This window comes from Rhodnius prolixus, unplaced genomic scaffold (assembly GCF_049639745.1).
Source record: "Rhodnius prolixus isolate KJV_2025 unplaced genomic scaffold, Rpr scaffold_2, whole genome shotgun sequence".
Lineage (NCBI taxonomy): Eukaryota > Metazoa > Arthropoda > Insecta > Hemiptera > Reduviidae > Rhodnius > Rhodnius prolixus.
Genome location: NW_027411592.1, coordinates 60,648,858 through 60,669,966, shown reverse-complemented (window position 1 = coordinate 60,669,966; position 21,109 = coordinate 60,648,858). Strand labels below are relative to the sequence as shown.

Below are 21,109 nucleotides of genomic sequence, written 5' to 3'. Positions count from 1 at the left end.
TTTAAAGGGCATGATAATGCTTTTCGTACAGCGTCTCTGCTCACACACAAGACATATGGTGATACAAATGTCGGGGGTGGTGAAGGAGAATTCCGCTCTCCTTTAGGTGGAACGGGATATGATCTCATTGGGGACTCTTTTTGTGGGGAAGCGACAGGCGAATGAGTGTTTTCATCTAATCCTAAATACAGGGTGTTCCCCTAGAAATGCTGAGGGTTTTTTTGAGAGCTTTGGAAAGGTATGTTTACCCTCCTTCTTCGTAACAATTCCAATCTTCTAATTTGGGACACTGAATATATGAGGAGCAATTTGCGAGGGAAAAATGCATGGTATACTATGAAAATTATTTCTAACTAATGACTCCTCTCTGTGAAAATCTGGAGAGAGCAGGAGGAGGGCGTATAAGGTTTTTTTTTTTTGGCGCATTAACAGCTGAGGTTATTAGCGCCCGGAACTTTTTCCAGAGCACTGCCGGCCTCCGCTCAGTGTTCTCTCGTTACAGACAACACTGTCCATCACCGGACAGTGAGCTGTAAGAAGCTCCTAGGAAGAGAAAATCTAAGGGTCAGCTGCTGGATTCGAACCCGGGACCTCCGCGTGGGAGTCCAGTATGCTAACCTCATAGCTAATCCCTTCCCTATAATATAAGGATATGTTATTATCAGTTTGATAACATTGGCCTTTTCAAGGACATTATCGCGACTACAGAGATACATGACCTCGTGGTGAATTGAGAAGGTGGCGTAACTCTTCCCGAAGGCTAAACAACCATCCTCCCCCCCACCACACAATAGACCAGAGGGACTCTACTATCATCATTGCAATACCTGACCACCACAAAACCTTTCCTCAACTCCTGGAGCCTGGAGACAGACGATCCCGTGGTACCATTTCATAGAGAGACTATGTCTCCTACTAGAATGGTCATTGGCCCAGTCATGGATAACTTGACTTACGGTTTCTCCTCACCCGCCTGGTGTCAGCTTGGACTTACTACACCATTCCAGGTGAAGATGGTATTCCGTTCGGCGTCCCCTATTAGTTGCCTCTTAGACCTTGGGACTACTCTTACCCGGTCCCAAACGGACTACAGAAATACAGAGAGCCTTTGAAGAAGCTGGGGTCAGAAACTTTCGTTTTTACTACTTCATATGTTCATTTGTACTACCTATGCTCAAACATGGCGCCAGTGTATGTTCATTTGTACTACCTATGCTCAAACATGGCGCCAGTGTATGTTCATTTGTACTACCTATGCTCAAACATGGTGCCAGTGTATGTTCATTTGTACTATCTATGCTCAAACATAGCGCCAGTGTCTGTTCATTTGTACTATTTATGCTCAAAATGGCGCCAGTGTTGATTCCACCTAGAAGTTTAAATTGAACATAAAATCATAAATACTGTTTTCAACTTACTTAAAAGCATTTAACTGCCTCAATGGAGGTGCTTCAATCACGAAGTTACCGACGAAACCAATAAACAAAGATGAACATCCCATGCGCCTAACTCCAGCACTGGATTCATTCCAGCCTCGTCCCTCGTAAATATATCCATCGCCTGCCACCAAATAGTTGTACATTATGTCAAAAAAATCGCCTGCCAGTTGTCCTTCTTGAATGTTTCTAACCTTTTTACGACAAGATCGTCGATCGTTGCAAGAGCTACTGGCCGTATGGCCAACTATTACGAACGGTGGAGGGATGTATTTCAATGGAGGTATTTCTTGTTTTGGCTGCAGGGCAAACCATTCACCACGTGTAACTAGTCGTGCAGTGAAATTCATTGGAAGGTTATCCTTCTCTGACGGGTTACTTCCTGAAAACAATTAATTTGTAACCTTACTTCACTGATAGGTAATTAATTCATTTAATAAACTTAAATATTGTTGAATAATGAACCCACAGTGCTGGCTGCTTTAAAAAGGGTCGCTTAATTGTCAAATCTACTGCTACCTAAAGGATTTTTTGTAAGGGGCTCCCTTAGGTGTTTTGTTTTGTTCTATGCAAGAGAAAATAACGCGCTCAAGTCAAATTTTGGATATCACATCAGTGAACTCACTACACCAAACTGATTAATCTAACTCTGATGAGTTAGATGAAAATTCGAACCCGGTCAGAGATACAATAAAAATGCAACGAAGGATAAAATCAGCAATACGAGGTGTGGCTATTAAATAACGAGACTATTGCTGTAAAACATTTTATTTTAAATTTTGTACATATTTAGTTATTATTACCTTCAATATACACCCCTCCCCTATCCCTACAACGCTCCATGAGAATTTACCATTGTTCGAAACAGTGCTGGAAGTCTTTTTTTGTGAGCTGCTGCATGACGCGTGCCGCTTTTTCTTTCACAGCTTCACAGCGGACTGAAATCGTGTTCCTTTTAATGCAGATTTGACTTTGGGGGAACAGATAAAAGCCAGGTCAGGCGAATAAGGCGGATGGCCTAAAACTGGAATGTTTGCACTTGGCTAGAAACGTCGTTTTGACAAGACAATGCAGTGTGAGCCGGCGCCGCGGTTGTCTTGATGGAGAACTCCGGTGACTTGTTCTTCCACAAAAATCGGGTCGTTTTTTTTTTTCCTTACTCTTTCACGGAGTTGAGCAAGAACCTCACGCGGTAGTAATGTTGATTAATTATAATAGATATTTTCATCCGTTTTTTTGGACGTGGAAGGGCGACCCGGGCGGTCATCATCTCCCGACGTCTTCTCGGCCATCTTGAACCACTCAAAAAACAACGCGCACGTGATAAACATTCAAAGACCATAAACTTCTTTTAATAAAAGATAAGTTTCAGTAGCGATTTTTACCAAGTTTTGATGTGAAATTACCACGATAATTCGTTGCTCTACTACGTTGTGTAGTATCAATGTTTTCGGCAAAACGAAACTAACACCTCTTACACAAACGGACGGTTCCGGTCAGACAGATTTCTCTGCAAAACACGTGAGGCGGCGCTGCAATCGAAAGAGAAGGCTTTACGCCGCACAGCTGTCGGTCGTTAGGATTTGGCACATGCATAGTTTTTCTGTAGCAGCATCAGTCTCGTTATTTAATGGCCACACCTCGTTTTCTTATTTAACTATTTTCTTTCTTTAAAGTGAAATTCTTAAGATATACTTAAAAAAAAAAGATGCTGCCACTCACCATAGCACAGAATTACTTCATAAATCAATACTGAAATTAGAGTAATCACTCCGATAATAGATAAACAAAGATAAGCTATGTATTTTCTCTTAAATTTCTTAGCCTCTGTAAACAAATAGAAGATATTAATTTGCCAGCTGTTACTAAATGGGTGGATAAAGTTACGGCTAAAAAAATAAAAATAATAAAAATAAAACAAAAAACACATCTTTCTCTCACTCCCCAGTTTCGAACCCACAAAATTCTCTTCAAACCACACATTGTTTACATTTGTCTCTCACCAACATTATAGAGTCAGTACAAACTTACTGGGGAACCTACTTCACAGTATACTTTCGAAATTACAAAAGATTTACTTTCAATTGATGCGTCCACGCAGCAATTTGAGCCCTCTGTGTAACTTTGTAAATCTTGTGGATATATTACCGGAAACGTTGCAAACGGGTTTATTACAGTATCGAATCGCTAAATGCGGAAGTTACGTAATATCAGAGAATCGGCTTGATGTAAAATAGTAAATCTCCGGTAAAATACTGGATTCAAACAAAATATTGAATAAAAATTTAGAAAATAAAACAAAAAAAAAAGGCCCTGCGGGGACCAACTTATGGAGGACGCCCCTATTCTCTTCTAGAACAACTGTAACACGACTAACAGTGTTTTTGGGATATCAAAGTAAAGAAACGTTCCAGACGCATGCGCGTGAAATTTACTGCTAAACTACGATTGGTTCATTGACATGACTGGGTATACTGCGCGGAAGAGAAAAAAAAAATAGAGTAGATGGTGATTTGGGGCTAACGCGTCCCTACTTGCGGATAATGGAAACACCCATAGCAGAAAGAGCAATGGCTTGACCTAATTGGCAATAATAAAAGCAATTTCAGTATGCATCATCATCATCATCATTAGACGAGCAAATTTCATCATGAGATATACAAAACGTAATTTGTCTTAAGTATTTCGAAGCGCTCATGCCTTTAATTTAGTAGTAAGTTCAGGTGGGCCAACTAACTTTTTATTCTCCAAAACGAGGTGGCGAATATCACGAATGAGGTTTTAAGGGGCGTTATAAAGTTGGTATTAATCTCCTGTTGAAGGATGCCTTCAGGTGGTTGTTGGAGGAGTTTAACGGCGAAGACTGCTGCTATTCTGATAGTTCCAGATAGAAGCAAACCGCCCTGTCCTTGAACAAGAGCATACATGAGTTATTTGGCCATTTTGATCTTCTGGGTTGCCCCTTTGAGGAGGTGACAGGGAGTATATGAAGTGGTAAGAACCACTTTTGGAACAAGTTCTTAGAGCACTAGATTGGTGGAAAAGAGGATTCAATTGCTCTATCCAAAAGGATCGATGGTATTTCTCGCGAAATACGAAAAGTTGAGCGGACAAGCTCAATTCCGATTAAGGGTAATCGAATTTTTTCTAAAAAAGGAAATTAAGGTTTAAAAGATTTAGGGTTTGGAGAAGCATTGAAGAGTCACGTATCCGGGTACCTTCAAGTAAAAAGATTTGTAGAAGGGATCTGATGATAAAAATCAACCTCTAAGAACTTGATTGACATCTTTTAGTGACAAGAGAGCTTAAAATGCGTACCTATTATAATGTTGTTTCGAGTTTAGGTCATAAAGAAGATGAAGCATTTAAGAGCTAAAACAGCAAAGCGTGGTAAAAATTAAGAGTTACTACCATCATTTTAAAAACACAGGGAATGTATAATAATAATATGAATAATTAAAAATTATAAGTATTCACCATTATTATGTGACAGTAGCGGCGTTGTTCCATCGTTAATAGAAGAACTTTCATGAGGCAGAACATAGTTACCATCTAGTTCATTACTGCTTCCTAGGTGTTGACTTGTATTATCCTCGAATTCAGCACCTGAAACTAATTTATAATAACTTAAATTTTCTTATAATACAATGCTATAAATACAATCACGTAATACAGAAAATGAGGGCAGGGATTAGCGTATTGGATTCCCACGGGGAGATCCAGAGAGTTCAAATCCAGTTGCTAGCTTCCTTATAATTTCTCTTCTTAGGAGATTCTTGCAGCTAACTGTTCGGAGGCCGGTACAGACGGTAAAAAGCGCCGGACGTTAACGACTTCAGTTTATATTGCTATTTTCGTTCACAAGTTTGCCTGGCCCATAATTATGGTTGGTGCAATTCAATTCTTTCAATTTACACAAGAAAACATATAATTAAATTTACGCATACTTTGTGTGACACTAGGTATGTGACAATATTTTCAAATTTCTGATCAATAATACGTTAACTTTGTTATTTAATTTCTTCTCAAAGACAGTTGCCTAAATGGTATGACAATATAATTCATCTAATATACATATGTATAAACATCTGCATTGGCCAAATTTGGAAGTTATTAAACGAATTATAAACAAAATCGTGTAAACAAAACTATTTCAAACTGCTGACGCATAGTTCCTTGCTCAGCTCATTCCAGTATTTCTAGTGAACAATAAAAGAAGCAAAAGACGAACAGTAAACAAAAAGAAGTAATTCTTGTAAAACAGGTTTGGACTAAATATAGAAATATTTAGTCTGGAGTCGCGGGAAAAAGTAATTGTCATCAATTTTATTGTATAGTTTGGTTTTGTAAGGAAATAGTTTTTAAACTATTATTCCAAGCAGGATAGTCACGTGAGAGTGTAGCCCTGTTTCTACCAAATGCACACCCTCAATTCTGGATGACGATCGAAGACGATTCGCACAATTGATGTACGGAGATGTTCAAAACAAGCTACAAATAAAACTGCTCCAAAAGCTCATTATGTGGACTTGACTTTAAGCGGAAATGATTTTCGACTATGCGTAAACAATATTAACAGGGCTTATCCTAATAATTTTACTCGAAAAAAGTAGAAACTGTAAAACAGAAATTAAACTCAATCATAAGAGCAAATAAAATGGAAAAAAACATCAGACAAGGGGCGTTATGAGTCATTACAGGAAATTTTGAACCTTTTTACAAGAAATCGTCCCCAATCTTGCCTTACGTCATCGTTAATTATCTGAAATAAAAATGAACTAAACTAAAACGGTTGTGAGTGAGATGGCTATTTAAAGTCGAGGCCATTTCCCCCCCCCCTCCATTCTCTTACTCCACAAATATTTTAATGGTGCAGATTTTTAATTTTAAGATTTCACCGAAAATAAATCCGAGTGATTTTGAATACTAAATAACATCAATTGGGGTGCAAATTTCTAAACATTATACTGAATTTAGAAATGCTAGTCCAGCTCAAAGGAAGGTTTGTAAAAACCTTTCATTTCGTTGCAAATAATAAAATATAGTATCATAAAAGAAACCATAATAATTAATAATATAAAATAATGGGTGAATATAATAAACCCAAAGTGCGTATCCACTTGTATCCACTGCATGAAATAAGGGGCTACAGAATCTCACGAAACAAGACGCACTTATGAAACAAATGGATATACCCTTAATAAGATTGTACATAAGTTTGTAAGCTAATAACAGAAAGTCTTCGAGATACTAATGATTGAAGATGGGAGATCTCTAACATTATTTGACGATATTCAAGGCCTGATGTCCATGTAATGTCGATCATAAAGGATTTTCAAGAAACATTTATGGATGATTTTAATTCTATTCAGATGAATGCTAGAACAACAAAGAAAAAAAAAACAGTAATCTTAAAGAGGGTGAAATAGATTGAGATTGAGGGCTTTGATGGAATCGAAGTTTAGGGAAGTTCTTTGAAGCTCTACTGATAATAACCAAGAAGCACGATTAAAGCAAAACTGAGAGAACAGATTCCTTGTTAAATATTACGAAATCATCTAATTCAGATATTGAAATTGCACCTTCTACGTTGACTTTAATGCAATGAAAATTCACTAATTCAATTAACGCAATGCACTCCACTAAAAAACTGAACAACAAATTTTGCAAACAAATTTCCTAGCAAAAGTTTTAAGTAATTTCGAAGATCTTCAAGTTTTTTTTTTTCTGCTCCAACCTAAATTATTGATTCCCAAGAACATCGTTATTATTACAAAATGTTTTTATTATTTATGCAGGATACTTAAAAATTTGAACTTACATTTTAAATTGGAATTGCTTCTTAGTTGATCAGATTTTTTCTCTTCTTATATGTTTTGAAATCTGGTTTGCTGGGCGGAGAACTCGAAAACTCGTTTATTTGACTTACGTTTCGACTCGTGCGTGTACACTTCATCACAGGTACGGTATGTGGTGTGCTAAGTGTGAATTACAACCCTAGTAGTTGAGGAAATTACATTTAGGTTAAGGTGGTTATATATAATCAGGTAACTTTAATGGTGACGGTTGCCACTGCCTCCAAGATTGGATTTTGATAATGTGTAATAATATTTCATTTAAGTTAGATGTGCATATTGTATTGATTACAGTTGCAAAATAAATAAACAACTATAAAAAAAAGATGTGCTTGTATTGAACTTAATTTAGTTTATTTAAAACTATCAGTTTTAATGCATTAATTTAGTTATTTTATTTTTACGGGGCCAACACAATTGACTGTTAAATTAACTCTATCGATTGCCCTTAAGGAGAGTACATCCTACTTTAAGACTAAAGTAAGTCCTTAAATCGGGCTACTACCTAGTCTTTCTAGAAAAATTACAAAAGAAAGGAGAGTGGTAGTTTGGGAAATCCACTTTCTGGTGTCTTGAAACACTTCTTTCCCTAGAGAGCGCAGATTCTCCTCCATCGTCAGGAGCTTAAGCATTCTTTGGAACTAATAATGTCCTCTCAAACTCTCTTTTAGACAGTAAAGACATCTTAACGTGAAAAGGCTCCCAGTGGACTTGACAATCAATCCCAATGCTTACGTATAAGTCACAATGGATTATGTTGAGTTACCGTTTATCTTTAGATTGATTAAACTCAAATAGTTGCACATTTCAACTACCTTCTACAGTCCCTAAATGCAATGTGTGTTAGGAGAATAGGGCCAGCATTGTGCGTTGTTAGACTGGCTGCAAGTTGAAAAGTGTCTAAAAGCAATTTCACACAACAGGCAAAAATGGTTTGCTTGGCACCAAGTTCTACATTGGTCGATGAAAATCTATTTAAGGGCATTTTTAAAGTCTTGAAAACTCATTTAGCAATTTCCATACCAACTTACTGTTGAAGGGTACACAATACATGTGGAAATGTATGCTAAATTGTGAAAGACAAAAGTTTTTAAGAAGCTGGGGTAGGTTTTTCGAGATTTTCACGAAAGTGGCTCCAAAGAGATTTTCTTTAAACTTTGCATACACATTTTATTCACGGTGGTCAATATTTCAAATGTGTATCCATGAAAATTCGAAAAGTGGGCATTCGACTTTCCTCCGCAGTGCAATAGGAGTGAAACACATACGGTTCTGTGACTTTTATTATTACAAATAATGGTTAAATGAGTTGATAAAACTTAGACTTGAAGGAAATGGAAACTCTACAGCCGGAAGTATCACTTTACTTTGAAAAATAAATTTTCCACTTCTAAGAGATTTCTTCGAAAGTGCCTCCTACCATTCTCTCGTAAACTCAGCACGTATTTTAGATACGTCTACCTATATAATTTCACAGGTAAAGTATATTTTATTAACCTAGAAAAGATTTACCTGTACCATTTTGATGTTGTAGGGCGGCCGAAGAAGCGTTAGCACCATAGTCAGAAAAAGGACGAGCTAGTACTGTGTGATTTTGTGAGTAACCAATTCTTTTTGGACTTGTAGCACCATTTACTGCAGGAGATCTGGCACCTGATTGTGCTGATATTTTCAAAATATTATTCACTTTGACCGCTCCATGGTAGACACTTTCATTGCCTAAATGCACTTTTTCACAATGTAATAAATCTGCTTTTCTCAGTCGAGTACTTTGGGCAACGTTCAGATTATAATCTTCATCTTCTTCTTCGTTCTCGTATTCCTCAGATTCTCCCCTGTAATCTGTTCTAGAAATCATGATTGTTACACATTAGATTAGGCTTTCTTTCGGCCAAAATATTTCTATTTAAAATTTAAAATAAAATAACTTTATTTAAAATTTATTTTATGAGTAAATTGACGAAAATTATAGCGTACATGATTCATACTAAACTACACTGTTTAAAAACAATCTTAACCAATCTCTTTAATGTATGACTAATACTTTCGCAGCACGCATGCGCAGATTTTTTTTCCGCCATATATATATATATATATCTATCCATGAGATAATAAAATGGGCATACTAAGTATGCGGAAAGTAGTTAAGAGGTCATCAAAAAATTGAAGAAATTAATCTAATCTCAATATCGAAAATTTATTTCCTGTGAGAATTACCAAAAATTGTATCATAACTGACCTACATTAGACTCGTATTGTTTGAAAATTCAGCAAGAGTAGTGAGAGGCGGAAACGGTTAGTTGCAGTCAAACTGATAGACCTATGATGATGGTTGGAAGTCCGAAAAACCAATTAGGAATACCAAAAAAACATGTATAAAAATCAGTTGTATTATTCAGCACTGTAGGGCTTACTAACGGTGGTAATTCCTCCGGATTATCTTTGAACTTCGTCACTTTTATTGGCTATATTTCTTCGGGGTAACCCAAATATCTTAAAAGAGGGTTTAGCGGGATTTGAGGCTAAGCGTGGCCTCGTTAACTGGAGGCTTCCCTGCTCTAACCTAGTTTAAAAATAGATTAATAATTGATGAGGAAATGTTAACAGATAATTGTTTCAACTAATCATTGGTAGTTATACCTGAAAAAAAAATAGGCTTTACTTCATTTATTTTACACAATTAAAGTAAGAGAGACGTTTTTCGAAGGAAAAACAACTGGGATTAAAAGAAAAACAAAAAATTGTTGGTAGGAAAAACAAAATATATCTACAAACACAAAATAGTAATGATACTACATCTAGAAAAAGGAAAAAAAAAGAAGTAATGTGTACAAAATTATGTACATAAAATTAATATACAAATTATGTATAAAAAAAATTATGTACAAAAACAAAATTACGAATGACACTTTTTTTCAAATATATATTTGTTCAATACTAATTTGTACAATTGTAATCATAATGAATTAAATAATTTTTTGCACTACTTTGGATTTTTAATGTTTCACAGGTTCTTTGACTTTGCGAGAAAAAAATTTGATTAGATATACGTAGTCTAAGGATTCTGGAATGATTTGGAGTTTTGATAGTTTCAAAGATAACTTGGTCAAAGTTAAGAGTTAATCTTATTATTAACGACTTATTATTAGTCGCCGTTCACTCCTCCGTATTACTAGGAAAGAAGCGCGACTGTAGTTTCCATAAATTTCTAAGAGAGACAAACCTTAAGAGATGATATCTCTGCATTATTTTTTGTCTCTTTACTCTTTAGTGGTATATCTGTAGATATCAACTCTACGCTTATGCTTCAAACTAAACAACAAAGCTTTCGTTCTAGCAAGCGGGAGAGGGGGAAAAAAGGAACAGTGTCCCGGTGAGGTGCCCCCGGGTACTTTTTGCAAAAAAATGCAACGTATCCACAATAAAATTTCTCTTGATCGTGTACGATAATCTTGCACAGAGATTAGTATCACCGTTCACTCCTCCGTATTACTCTTAGGAAAGAAGCGCGTCTGTAACGTTGTTTCTTTTAAGTTTTAAGAAACGTCCGTGATTAGCGAGAAAAAAAAAAAAAAAGTCACTCATTCAACTTGCTAAAATCTCCTGCTGTACAACTTTGCGGAATCCCTAAATCCCTGGATTTATGGAATACTCCAGAACTGTGTCTAAAGTTCCTTGAGTGTAAAGACCTTCCGACATATTTTAATATCATCGATGTTTCCATGGTGACAACGCCCTTTCATTAGCTCGTATCATCAATCCAGAAACTACAGTTACTTCAATACAGAATCATTAAGGCGTCCCAGGGACACTGTTTCCCATTAATCCTCCTCTTCCTCGCACATTACCTGTAAAAAGCTAGATTCCTCTGTGATATAGTTAACTCTCTTTGTTAAAAACTACTTCCCAATTCTTCTTTTACGTTTTCATCTACTTATTTCTGAGGATCTGCAACTTTTAGGTAAACTTAATGCAATAAAATGCGCCTAGCTAGTCAAAACTGTTCAGCACAAACTGAAATCGCTATATACAACAAATAACTTTTTTGTGTATTTTTTTTGGGGGGGGGAAGAAAATTCTAAAATAATAAGATTGTTAATTTCATTATGAAAACAATTAACAGATTTGTTTTATATTTTCTGATACCCAGGAATGATATGAATATTTTAAAAAACGAAGAATTCTTTTACAATACCAAATTTCTATGTTCAATTTTAGAACTTCAAGTCCATATACACATAATTCTTCAGCGGTCAACGGGGGTTCATACATGTTTATAATCATGTGTCCATTTTACTTTAAAAAAATACAACTTTCATCGTTTGATTTTCTTACAAATTATAAAACTGAATTTTATTACACTAATTCTTTTAACGTTCACGTTTTGTATTTCATCAGTCATAAAATTAAAATTACCTTTTAATTCTGTACTGTTTTTTGTTTTTTTCTATACGTAAATGAAACTGAATCTGTGAACATAAAAACAAAAACAATAATTAAACTTATTTATCAAACTGTACTGGGTAAAGTGATTTTTATAGAATCCTTTTCATTATCAATAATAAATTATTAATTTATAATGCTGATTAAAATATTGAGAGATAAAATGTAGCCTGGATAAGCGATCCAATCTCTAAATCTGGGAGGAGATATTTGTTCAAAAAACAAAATTTATTAAATGTCCAGCTAAACAAATGGTTATCTGTAACGAAGGTTAGTAATTAATGAGTGATTCAATTGGATGGTCATTAGCGAAGTTATTACCAATTTGGGAAGCAATAAAAAGTTATAAAATGAACAATGTTTTACATAAATATTTATCTTAACAAACCATCTTTTTTAGTATGGTCACTTCAATCTAGTACACCCTATAATGTCAAATGGTAACGCTGAACTGCAACATTTCCATTATCAGTTCGGGAAACTGCTTTCAACTAGAGTTTATTGTTCAACGTCAATCCAAAGGGAAGATAAGAGTATTGCCAAGATTCTTGTTTTTTTTTCTGATCTGTTTAGGTACAGAGAACATTTTAAAAACGACCATACTCAGTACCTAAACAATCAGAACATACCAATCATTAACGTCAAAAATGTAAAACAAATTATAAGTTGTAAATTTGAACACCTTGTATCCGCAACCCGTTATTCAGTTTTAGAAACGTCCGTCCGGAGAACCTCATCGCCATAAAAGTTAACAGTAATTATAAAATTATTAATAACTGTCCATTTATTGTTTATTTTATACTTTAAAAGAACAATGTGGTCAACGTAAACGAATTCTCGAAACAATTGGTACTAAAACAATGACTGAGTTGTATCCAAAGTTAAATAAATAGTTAAAGAGAAAAAGCTATGTATTTACTTATTAAATCAAACTCCCTTACCCACAAAAAAAAAAAAAAGCAAAATTCTGGTTACGACACTGTACATAACTCTTCGTTAAGGTTCACTTAGTTTTTCTTTTTAAATTTTCCTCACTTTGATAAAGACTAATTACCGCACATCTTAATATACACCACATTTTATTACCTGCAAAGCGACTGTGGTAATGATGAAATTATTGGTCCATATCCTTGTGAGTTATCGTACAATTCAAAAAGCGGTGCGGCCACTAGTTTGTAGTTTTTGGGTACGGCAAACAGAGCTATAAAAAAATATATAAAGAGATACACAACAAAAAAAAAATGCGTAATACATCTTTTTACAAAGTAACTACACTAAACATATGTATATTTTTACATCTAATGAAAGATTAATAAATAACTCTCATTTAGGTTATGGTACCGCCATTTTTTTGTTGTTTTTTCGTATTACCATGGAAACGGTGGTTTGTTTTTTCGTATTACCATGGAAACGGTGGTTTACTTTTAGATTATAGTTGTGCTTTACTTAATTTTAAAAAAGATACATACCTATTTATATATTGTCTTTAAAGAACATTCTTACACAACTTAAATAATAAGAAAAATAAACGCTGATAATAAACAAAGTCCTGAATATTATAGAATAACGAACTTTATCTGCTCCACTAAAAATAACTATATAAATTATTATAAACCGCTTATTTCTTAATAAAAAAAAAAAAGTCGTCTAATTTTTTATACCTTTAATTGCACACAAACAATCAGAAAAAAAAAATGGATAAAAATGTATATTTCTTTTACAACAATTTCGACAACAGACATTTACATACAAAACATGAATTTGTTAACAAACTGTTTTACATTTCTGAGGGAGCAAATTTTACACGTTTATTAAACAAAAATATCCCATATTTTAATTCCTAATTGTAAATTGTTAATTGTAGTAAATTTATCATTTTAATATGCAAAACAATGAGTTCTCAAATTTCAAAATAATGATGATATACGGTAACATCAGTATGGAGTTAACATGCTAGGGTACATAAATTAATAGTGTAAGTAAAATAAAAAATTCTACCACCCAAAACATTTAATTAATACAATTATTTTTATATATACTTCTTAAACATGCAATAAATTAATATCATTTTAAAACAGATACAATTGATGAAAACAATTCCTTTGTATCCATTAAAAATATTAAGAAAATGCTAAACAGCAACAAAAGAACAAAACTCGAATAAAAATCAAAATTACCAACAAAAGGATGAATTTGAAATTAAACAGACAGAGAATTGGAAGAAGTTTCATACAATGGAATCAACCCCAGAAAACAATGCATTTATATAATCAACAAAACGTCGTTTTTAACGCATAACTTATGAAATATTATATCATAGGCATGAAGGCACGTAAAAATTAAAAAGAAAAAACACTTCGTACTTAAAATTGAATTGCGATCGAGTTAAAATTTCCTAGATCGAGTTTTCGATTACATTTATAACAACACTATGTTCAAAAGAAAATTAGATTAAAAATTTAAATCTTTTTTTGCCAGGATCCTTCATCAGGTAGGTATACTTCAAGTGATATTTTCACTTTACTTTTAAATGAAATGCTAACAAAGGTACTTTTATAAAGTACAAAACGCACATGTAGAACTGAACCCAAAAGAAAAACAATCTCCCAGCAAGCAATACTATAAACGAAGAAAACTACAAAAATCCTGTAGATGACCTTTATCTCGGTGATACATTCATCTTTATTTTCGTACTGTGCACACTGAAATTCTTTTAATTTCATTGTATTTAGATTTTTGCCTAATAACTAACTATGTTCATAAGGCCTTGTCTGGGCTAAGAATGTTACTTCTCGGTGAGGAAAAACCATTGGCATGAGGAGCCTTTACCCAGGAGTCGCTCTTCCAGAATTCAAGAGTCTGATTAAAAGGACGAGGTCTGGTGAGTGAGCTCTAGAGTGGTGGGAGCCACAATAGATCCATGGGGTCGCAGTGGCTTAGGCCTTCAAGGCCGCCCTGCTAGAATCTAATCTAATCTATGTTCTTCCTTTAACAGGTATTAAATTGGTAGAACAAAAAGAAAGAAATATGACCTGACTGGAAAATTAATTAACATAATTACTGAAATTAATTCAGAGAAAACTGAATCAATTTAGAAAATATATTTTGATCAATTTCTTTGATTAAATTAAAAAAAAAAATCGATAAAGCTGAAAATATACATAAAATAAGTAAACACTTATTAAACAGTACTTTAATATAAAATACATTAGACAAAACTCCCCCACAAAAAATACCAAAATCGATTTAAATCTTTTTTGACAACTTATTTGCAACAGTTAAAAAAAAGGGGATTATTTCTATAAAAAAAAAAAGTAATAAATAAAAAAGTAAGTATAAAGTAAAGTGATTATAAAAACATTTACACGCGCAATAACAAGCGAACTATAAAATAACTTAGTTCTTTAATAGGATGAAAAAATAATTGCCATTTCAGTCGAGTAAAATTTATTTTGTCGAGGTTTCGATCTAGGGACTAGGTCATCTTCAGGGCTAGTTAACATGACCTAGACCTATATGACCTAGTCCCTAGGTCGAAAGCTCGGCAAAATAAATTTTACTCGACTGAAATGGCAATTATTTTTTCATCCTATTGGAACTATGAATCAGTCACAAAAAAGAATGAACAACAATTAGTTCTTTAACAAAAGTTATTGGTTATAGTAAAAAATATTTCAAAAATCAGAGTTTCTAGATTCTGTATCAATTCATAAATTCGTTTCCAGAAGCTTTAAGAAATTTTGGTAAATCTCTCTCCATATAGACAACCAATCTTTCCAACAATCATACTTCAATTACCTTGTTATACACTGATTATAGTGTACAGCCAAGTACAAAATCCAAAAATTAGTATTTTTCTTTAGTAACATGTAAATATTAAAACTATTTTACATTAAAAAAAATACACACAATACATAACTCTTTTTTTTAAAAAAAGAAGTTGATATGTATAAATATAATTTAAGAAAAAAATTTAAAAAAATAATTAAAAATTACACCAAGTAGTAATTCCGATTATAAATATATTTTTAAGTTGAAAAATACTTGATTCTACGAAGAAAATAATGTACTGAATTTGGAAAAACAAAAGTACAAGTTGAAAACTCAAACAGTATGCTGACAATGAATTTTTCCAACATACATATATTTTTTAATCAATGTCTTGAAGCAGACATGAAGTAGTTTTTGTAAATTCATCATTTCCAGTTGACTATCTTTCAATTATTTGAGATTCCCAAATTTTATAGCCGGAAGTACGAGGGTCGTTTGAAAAGTCCGTGCAAAGTCAGAGAGATAGCACCACTGGCGCGTATCGAAGTTATGTTTAGTTAGTAGCATCTCTTGGAAGAACACACACCAAGTTTCAGCCAGATCGGTCTATTTCTTTGTGTTTGGCATTCGTTTGAATCGAGGAAGTCGAGTGATTTTCAAAAAATGGACGAAAAAGAATTTCGTGTGTTGATTAAACACTACTTTATGAAAGGCAAAACAGCCTCAGGAGACTAAAGAGAAGCTTGATAAACATTATGGTGACACTGCACCTTAGATTAGAACAGTTTATAAGTGGTTTCAAAATTTTCTGGAGTGGCCATATGGGCACAAGTGACGCTGAACGTTCTGGACGCCCTGTTGAGGTTACTACTCCAGAAATCATTGATAAAATCCATGATATGGTGATGGATGACAGAAGAGTGAAAAGGTGCGTGAGATTGCTAGTGCTGTGGGCATCTCGAATGAACGGGTACATAATATTTTGCATCAACATTTGGACATGACAAAGCTAACCGCAAGATGGGGGTGCCGCGATTGCTCACGCTTGACCAAAAACGAAATCGTGTGAAGTGTTGCAAGGACGGTTTGCAGCTGTTCCAAAAGAATCCGCAGGACTTTAAGCGTCGTTTCGTCACTGTGAATAAAACATGGATACATCACTACACTCCTGAGACCAAAGAACAATCTAAACAATGGGTAACCAAGGGGGAATCTGCGCCAAAAAAGGCGAAGACCGTTCCTTCGGCCGGAAAGATTATGGCGACTGTCTTTTGGGATTCGCAAGGAATAATCCTCATCGACTATCTGGAAAAGGGTAAAACTATTACAGGTGCATATTATTCATCGTTATTGGACCGTTTGAAAACCGAGCTGCAAGAAAAACGCCCACGATTGGCCCACAAAAAAGTCCTTTTCCATCACGACAACGCACCAGCTCACACCTCAGCAGTTGTGGTCGCAAAATTAATGGAAATAGGGTTCCAACTCGTTTCACAACCCCCCTATTCTCCAGACTTGGCTCCCTCGGACTACTATTTGTTCCCCAATATGAAGAAATGGCTGGCGGGAAAAAGATTTTATTCAAACGAGGAGGTGATTGCAGAAACGAATGGCTATTTTTCAGACTTGGACAAATCCTATTATTCGGAAGGGATCAACAAACTAGAGCAGCGTTGGACGAAGTGTATAAGCCTAAAAGGAGACTATGTTGAAAAATAAAAAAGGTTTACCCCAAAAAATTAAGTAGTTTTTATTTTTGCACGGACTTTTCAAACGACCCTCGTACGTTCACTAAATAATTAGGGTGAAAGCTTTTTTTGGAAAGCATAAAGCTACACTGCCTAATGAATCTGATGTAAATATAATTAAGCAAATCATTGCAATTAGAATTCCGAGTAAACCGATTATTTCTTTGGCCCCCCAAACAGCTCGTCAGAGATATTTTAGAAACAGAAGATGATGCAGTCGTCAAAATTAATTAATTTTCATTTACAAAAAAAAAAAAAAAAAACATACCCCAATAAAATGACCTTTACGCCTACATCATACGCCACATTGATCGTAGAAAATGCCAAATACCAAACATGGTCACTTAACAGGGGCTTAACATTGTCAGTGATTTCAACCAATCTACTAGGTTAGAGTAAAGAATTTCTTTTACCCATTAGTTCAGGTTTAAGCTTATAGTTTGTAGACTCGAAACCGATCTGTTTGAAAAGGAATACCAAACAAGCATTTAAGTTAGAAAAACTAACATCTTCAAGATTCGTTCAGCTCAGATTCTTGTCGGGAATGGCGACTGTTATTGAAAATAAAATAAATACTTAAGTAAAAATGAGAATAAGTCTAGTGCAGTGGAAACGATTCTATTAACCAACTAAGCTTAAAACTTGTACACAGCATGTTCAAACTTGTTAAAAGTTGCAGAAATTGGAAAACAAAACAAAAAAAAAAGTTCATAAATCACTGTTTTTACTTTTTTTTAATATAATATTTCCAAGTAAGAGAAAAATATTTGTAGGCTTGACTATTTTTCAAGTTGAAATTTTAAATTGAAAAATAAACATTTTGTGATCTACATAGCATGAAAAAGTGAATTTTTACAAAGTTGTTGTATGTTGTGGGCCAACCACGGGAAGTATGTAAAAATAAAAAAACATAACCCAAAAAGAAGAATCTGAATGATGACAACATTGGTAATTGGTTTAGTATGCCTTTCGACAATGCCTCTTTGAACAAAATCAACCAAATGGAGACGCCATCATTGTGAATAGATTTTTCGATATTTTTAAGACTTTTCTCAAAATCGATTATTGTACAAAAGTTGGGAATACAAATTGTATGCAATTACTTAGGTTTCACTCGAACTTGCGACTTAAAAGTACGTTAAGCTTGATCACTTTATTAGAAACTTTTAGCCATTCAGGAGTAGTTTACACGTAAGGCTTCCTTAAACTTTTCAAATTTCATTACAGAGGACGTCTAAATTATTGAAAATAAAGAGATTTTGCTCTGTTTGCACAGTTCGGACTAGGTGGCCGACCTCCCTCACATTAGAGAACCTAGAAATATCAAGGGTGCCAGAAAGCTAGCCCTATAGTTCTGAAATGCTTTGTAATTTTTTTTTTTTATCACAAGACAATAAAGTTATTAATATTTTCACCCATTGTCATAATTAAACATATTTATTAACAAATAATCTGATGCTAGGTTATTTTCTTGGTTGGTTGAAGTTTCCAACGTCTTGGTGTGAACTGTGAAATAAACATAAACATAAAAACATAGTTGTTTTTATTTTTTTTTATAGCTTACAAGAGAGCAAATTTTATGATCTCATAGTTTTTGGAGTAAGAGATATTTAGGAAAACTTAATGATCACTTTAAATTAAAGAATATGGACAGGGCTAATAGTTTTTTTTAGTTTTAATCGTGTGAACCCCATACATTTGAGTGATATTTAAAGTTTGTGCAAAATAAGAACATTTATTGCCAAAAAAGAAAATATATATTGATCAATTCATTCTCACCTTTTTCACCTAACTGGACTAGAAATAGTTTTTTATGCTCTTTTGGCTTTGTAATGTGTGGCGGAACGTAAGGATATTGTGGTGGTTCGAAATTCGGTCTCCACCAATTGCCTATGGTGTCTTCGACGATCCAATCTTGTTTGATACCATCCTGCCTGCCAAGTGTCTAAATAATAGAAAAAAAGTATAAATAATATAGAGGATACTAGGTTTATTACTTTTACGAATAGGGCCATAAAAACATTTTATGTTACTCTCTCCAAACATGGGAAACAGATAATCTTAAAATATGGCCACAAAAATAGAAATGGAAATAGAAAATGCTGAAATTTAATTGTCAATACTATTCAGTGTAAAGATTCATATTTTCATCCTCCAATTTTCGCCTTTAAGACGCTTTACTGGCTCACATCAAGTCACATTAAAAGATAATTCAAGGCAGTGCATGGATGGACTTCTGATGGGTGTAGACTAAAACTGTCAATTACTTTTCAGAACAATAGGAAAATAAAAGACGTCAGCCTCTTGGCTTAAGGCCATTCCCTCAAAGAACGGCTTAGTAGAGTGCAGTCGACAAAGCGTGGACGCTCAAACGTTGCAGCAATGGTGGGTGGAAAAAACTAAGGCTGGAGGCAGAAGCAAACAGCTTATAATTATCCATTTACCCAAAGTTTGCTACAACATTAATCCAACACCATTTGGATTACCGTTGGAGGAACACTGCAACTGGGTGAACACAAGCTTCGCATGGGTATATCAACACTCTGTCTAGATTTGATAGAAAGATGATGAACCGGAACTATACTCGATGTAAATGCGTGAAGAATGGCTGAGAGTTCGGTAATTTGGTGAAGAAAAACTCTTTTCTTTAAGCTTTTCCATACACTTAAGTCTAGTCTAACTGACGGGACTAGAGAAACACTCCGGATCGTGTAGGTACAAGGTTTGTTTTCGTCAATTTTTAAATATTTCTACAGCATACTTTCGTTCACGGTAAGTTAAAGAGAAATAATTTTGTAAATGTAATAAAGATCAATCTTAAAAATAAAACATTCTCAGCTTTAAAAAATTGAAAAAAAATACCTCGTAAAAATTAGAAGAAAAATGGGATAAATGGATAAAATCTTCCAGGGATGAAGAATTTAGAAAAAGCAGAATATTCTAATGGGAGAGAGAAATCTGAAACTTCAAGGCTGCCGAAACGTTTAGCTCACTTATTTTTCAAAACTCCGAAATATACTCGAAATGTTTTTTAAAGAAATAAGATATTATAAAATTGTTTACCTCAGACAAAAGCCTTTTTAAACCTTCAACTTCATCTTCACCAGCATTTAATTCACCGCCGGGTAGTTTGAAAAACGTTGTCCCTAATTGTAGAAGTAGTACATGTGGCAGGCCATGTTCATGTACTAGGAGGACACCTTCTACACTTCGTCTCATGCCAATTTTTTCAAATTCTTCTCTCATTCTTTGAAATCTGGCCGGAACAGATGGATCTTTTTCAAACAGAGGTTCTTTTGTGCCAAAAGTATAATTAGTCAATGGATATCTGAAATAAGTAAATGGTACCGTGAATGGAACGAATTGCAGATGACAAACGGTTTCTAATGTTAAAATCAGGTCTTATCTGGAAAGTTTTGTCTTTAAGTATCTAAAATAGCAAGTTACTTAAACTCATTTGCATTTTGTAATGTAAAAGAGATAAGGAAGGGAAGTATTTACCCTTAGGCTTAATTTTTCTCAATACTTACAAATTAATTGGGCGATTAACATTTAACGGTTGGTTCGAAGGTAACTTATGACCATCAACAAGCTGTACTTGCGAAGCTCTTCTAGGCCAGCCATGACCGCCTCCTGCGTTAACATTGGGTTCTTGTTTTATAGCAATAGCCGTGGCAGTCATGTTATTTAACTTTGAAAAGAAAATTAACCGTACAAAAACAAACAGTATTCAACACAGTCTATTTGTAAATAACAGTTATATTCAGTATTAATACAAACTAGTTTCCCTAAATCAGACCAAAACAAAATTTCTAACCTTGGCTTCATAAAAATCAAACAATATCGGGTAGAGAAT

At 34.2% G+C, this 21,109-nt stretch overlaps 2 protein-coding genes across 4 annotated transcripts in view; both read right to left on the bottom strand.

Annotated features, from left to right (window-relative positions):
* Nucleotides 1-9,304, bottom strand: part of LOC141448502 (uncharacterized) — a 26,837-nt gene extending 17,533 nt beyond the window's left edge. The window contains exons 1-4 of the mRNA XM_074116880.1: nucleotides 8,804-9,304; nucleotides 4,914-5,048; nucleotides 3,159-3,263; nucleotides 1,419-1,818 (exon numbers count right to left, since the gene is read on the bottom strand). Of these exons, the coding sequence (XP_073972981.1) occupies nucleotides 1,419-1,818; nucleotides 3,159-3,263; nucleotides 4,914-5,048; nucleotides 8,804-9,149 (986 nt within the window). The 5' untranslated portion in view covers nucleotides 9,150-9,304. The remainder of the gene's footprint in view (nucleotides 1-1,418; nucleotides 1,819-3,158; nucleotides 3,264-4,913; nucleotides 5,049-8,803) is intronic.
* On the bottom strand, nucleotides 8,969-21,109 carry LOC141450090 (cleavage and polyadenylation specificity factor subunit 5-like). Of its 3 annotated transcripts, none has more exons than XR_012455919.1 (6): nucleotides 20,784-21,106; nucleotides 20,317-20,581; nucleotides 19,033-19,198; nucleotides 12,821-12,935; nucleotides 9,531-11,760; nucleotides 8,969-9,138 (listed from the first exon to the last, which is right to left on the bottom strand). XR_012455919.1 is itself a non-coding variant. In XM_074120148.1 (6 exons), the coding sequence occupies exons 1-5, from the start codon at nucleotides 20,933-20,935 to the stop codon at nucleotides 11,739-11,741; spliced, it is 720 nt and encodes a 239-aa protein (XP_073976249.1). In that variant the 5' UTR covers nucleotides 20,936-21,107; the 3' UTR covers nucleotides 8,969-9,138; nucleotides 11,708-11,738. The 3 variants fall into 3 exon arrangements, 2 of the variants coding, with proteins under 2 accessions (XP_073976249.1, XP_073976250.1); XM_074120148.1 differs by having other exon boundaries at nucleotides 11,708-11,760; nucleotides 20,784-21,107; XM_074120149.1 differs by lacking the exons at nucleotides 8,969-9,138; nucleotides 9,531-11,760; nucleotides 12,821-12,935 and adding an exon at nucleotides 13,383-18,759 and having other exon boundaries at nucleotides 20,784-21,109.

Excerpts from the sequence above, each read along its gene's own strand:
- LOC141450090 (XM_074120148.1), bottom strand. The coding sequence starts at position 20,935 with ATGACTGCCACGGCTATTGCTATAAAACAAGAACCCAATGTTAACGCA. Across the intron at positions 20,582-20,783 it reads GTTAATCGCCCAATTAATTT|ATATCCATTGACTAATTATA; the intron begins GTAAGTATTGAG and ends TACTTATTTCAG. Across the intron at positions 19,199-20,316 it reads TAAAAAGGCTTTTGTCTGAG|ACACTTGGCAGGCAGGATGG; the intron begins GTAAACAATTTT and ends TCTATTATTTAG.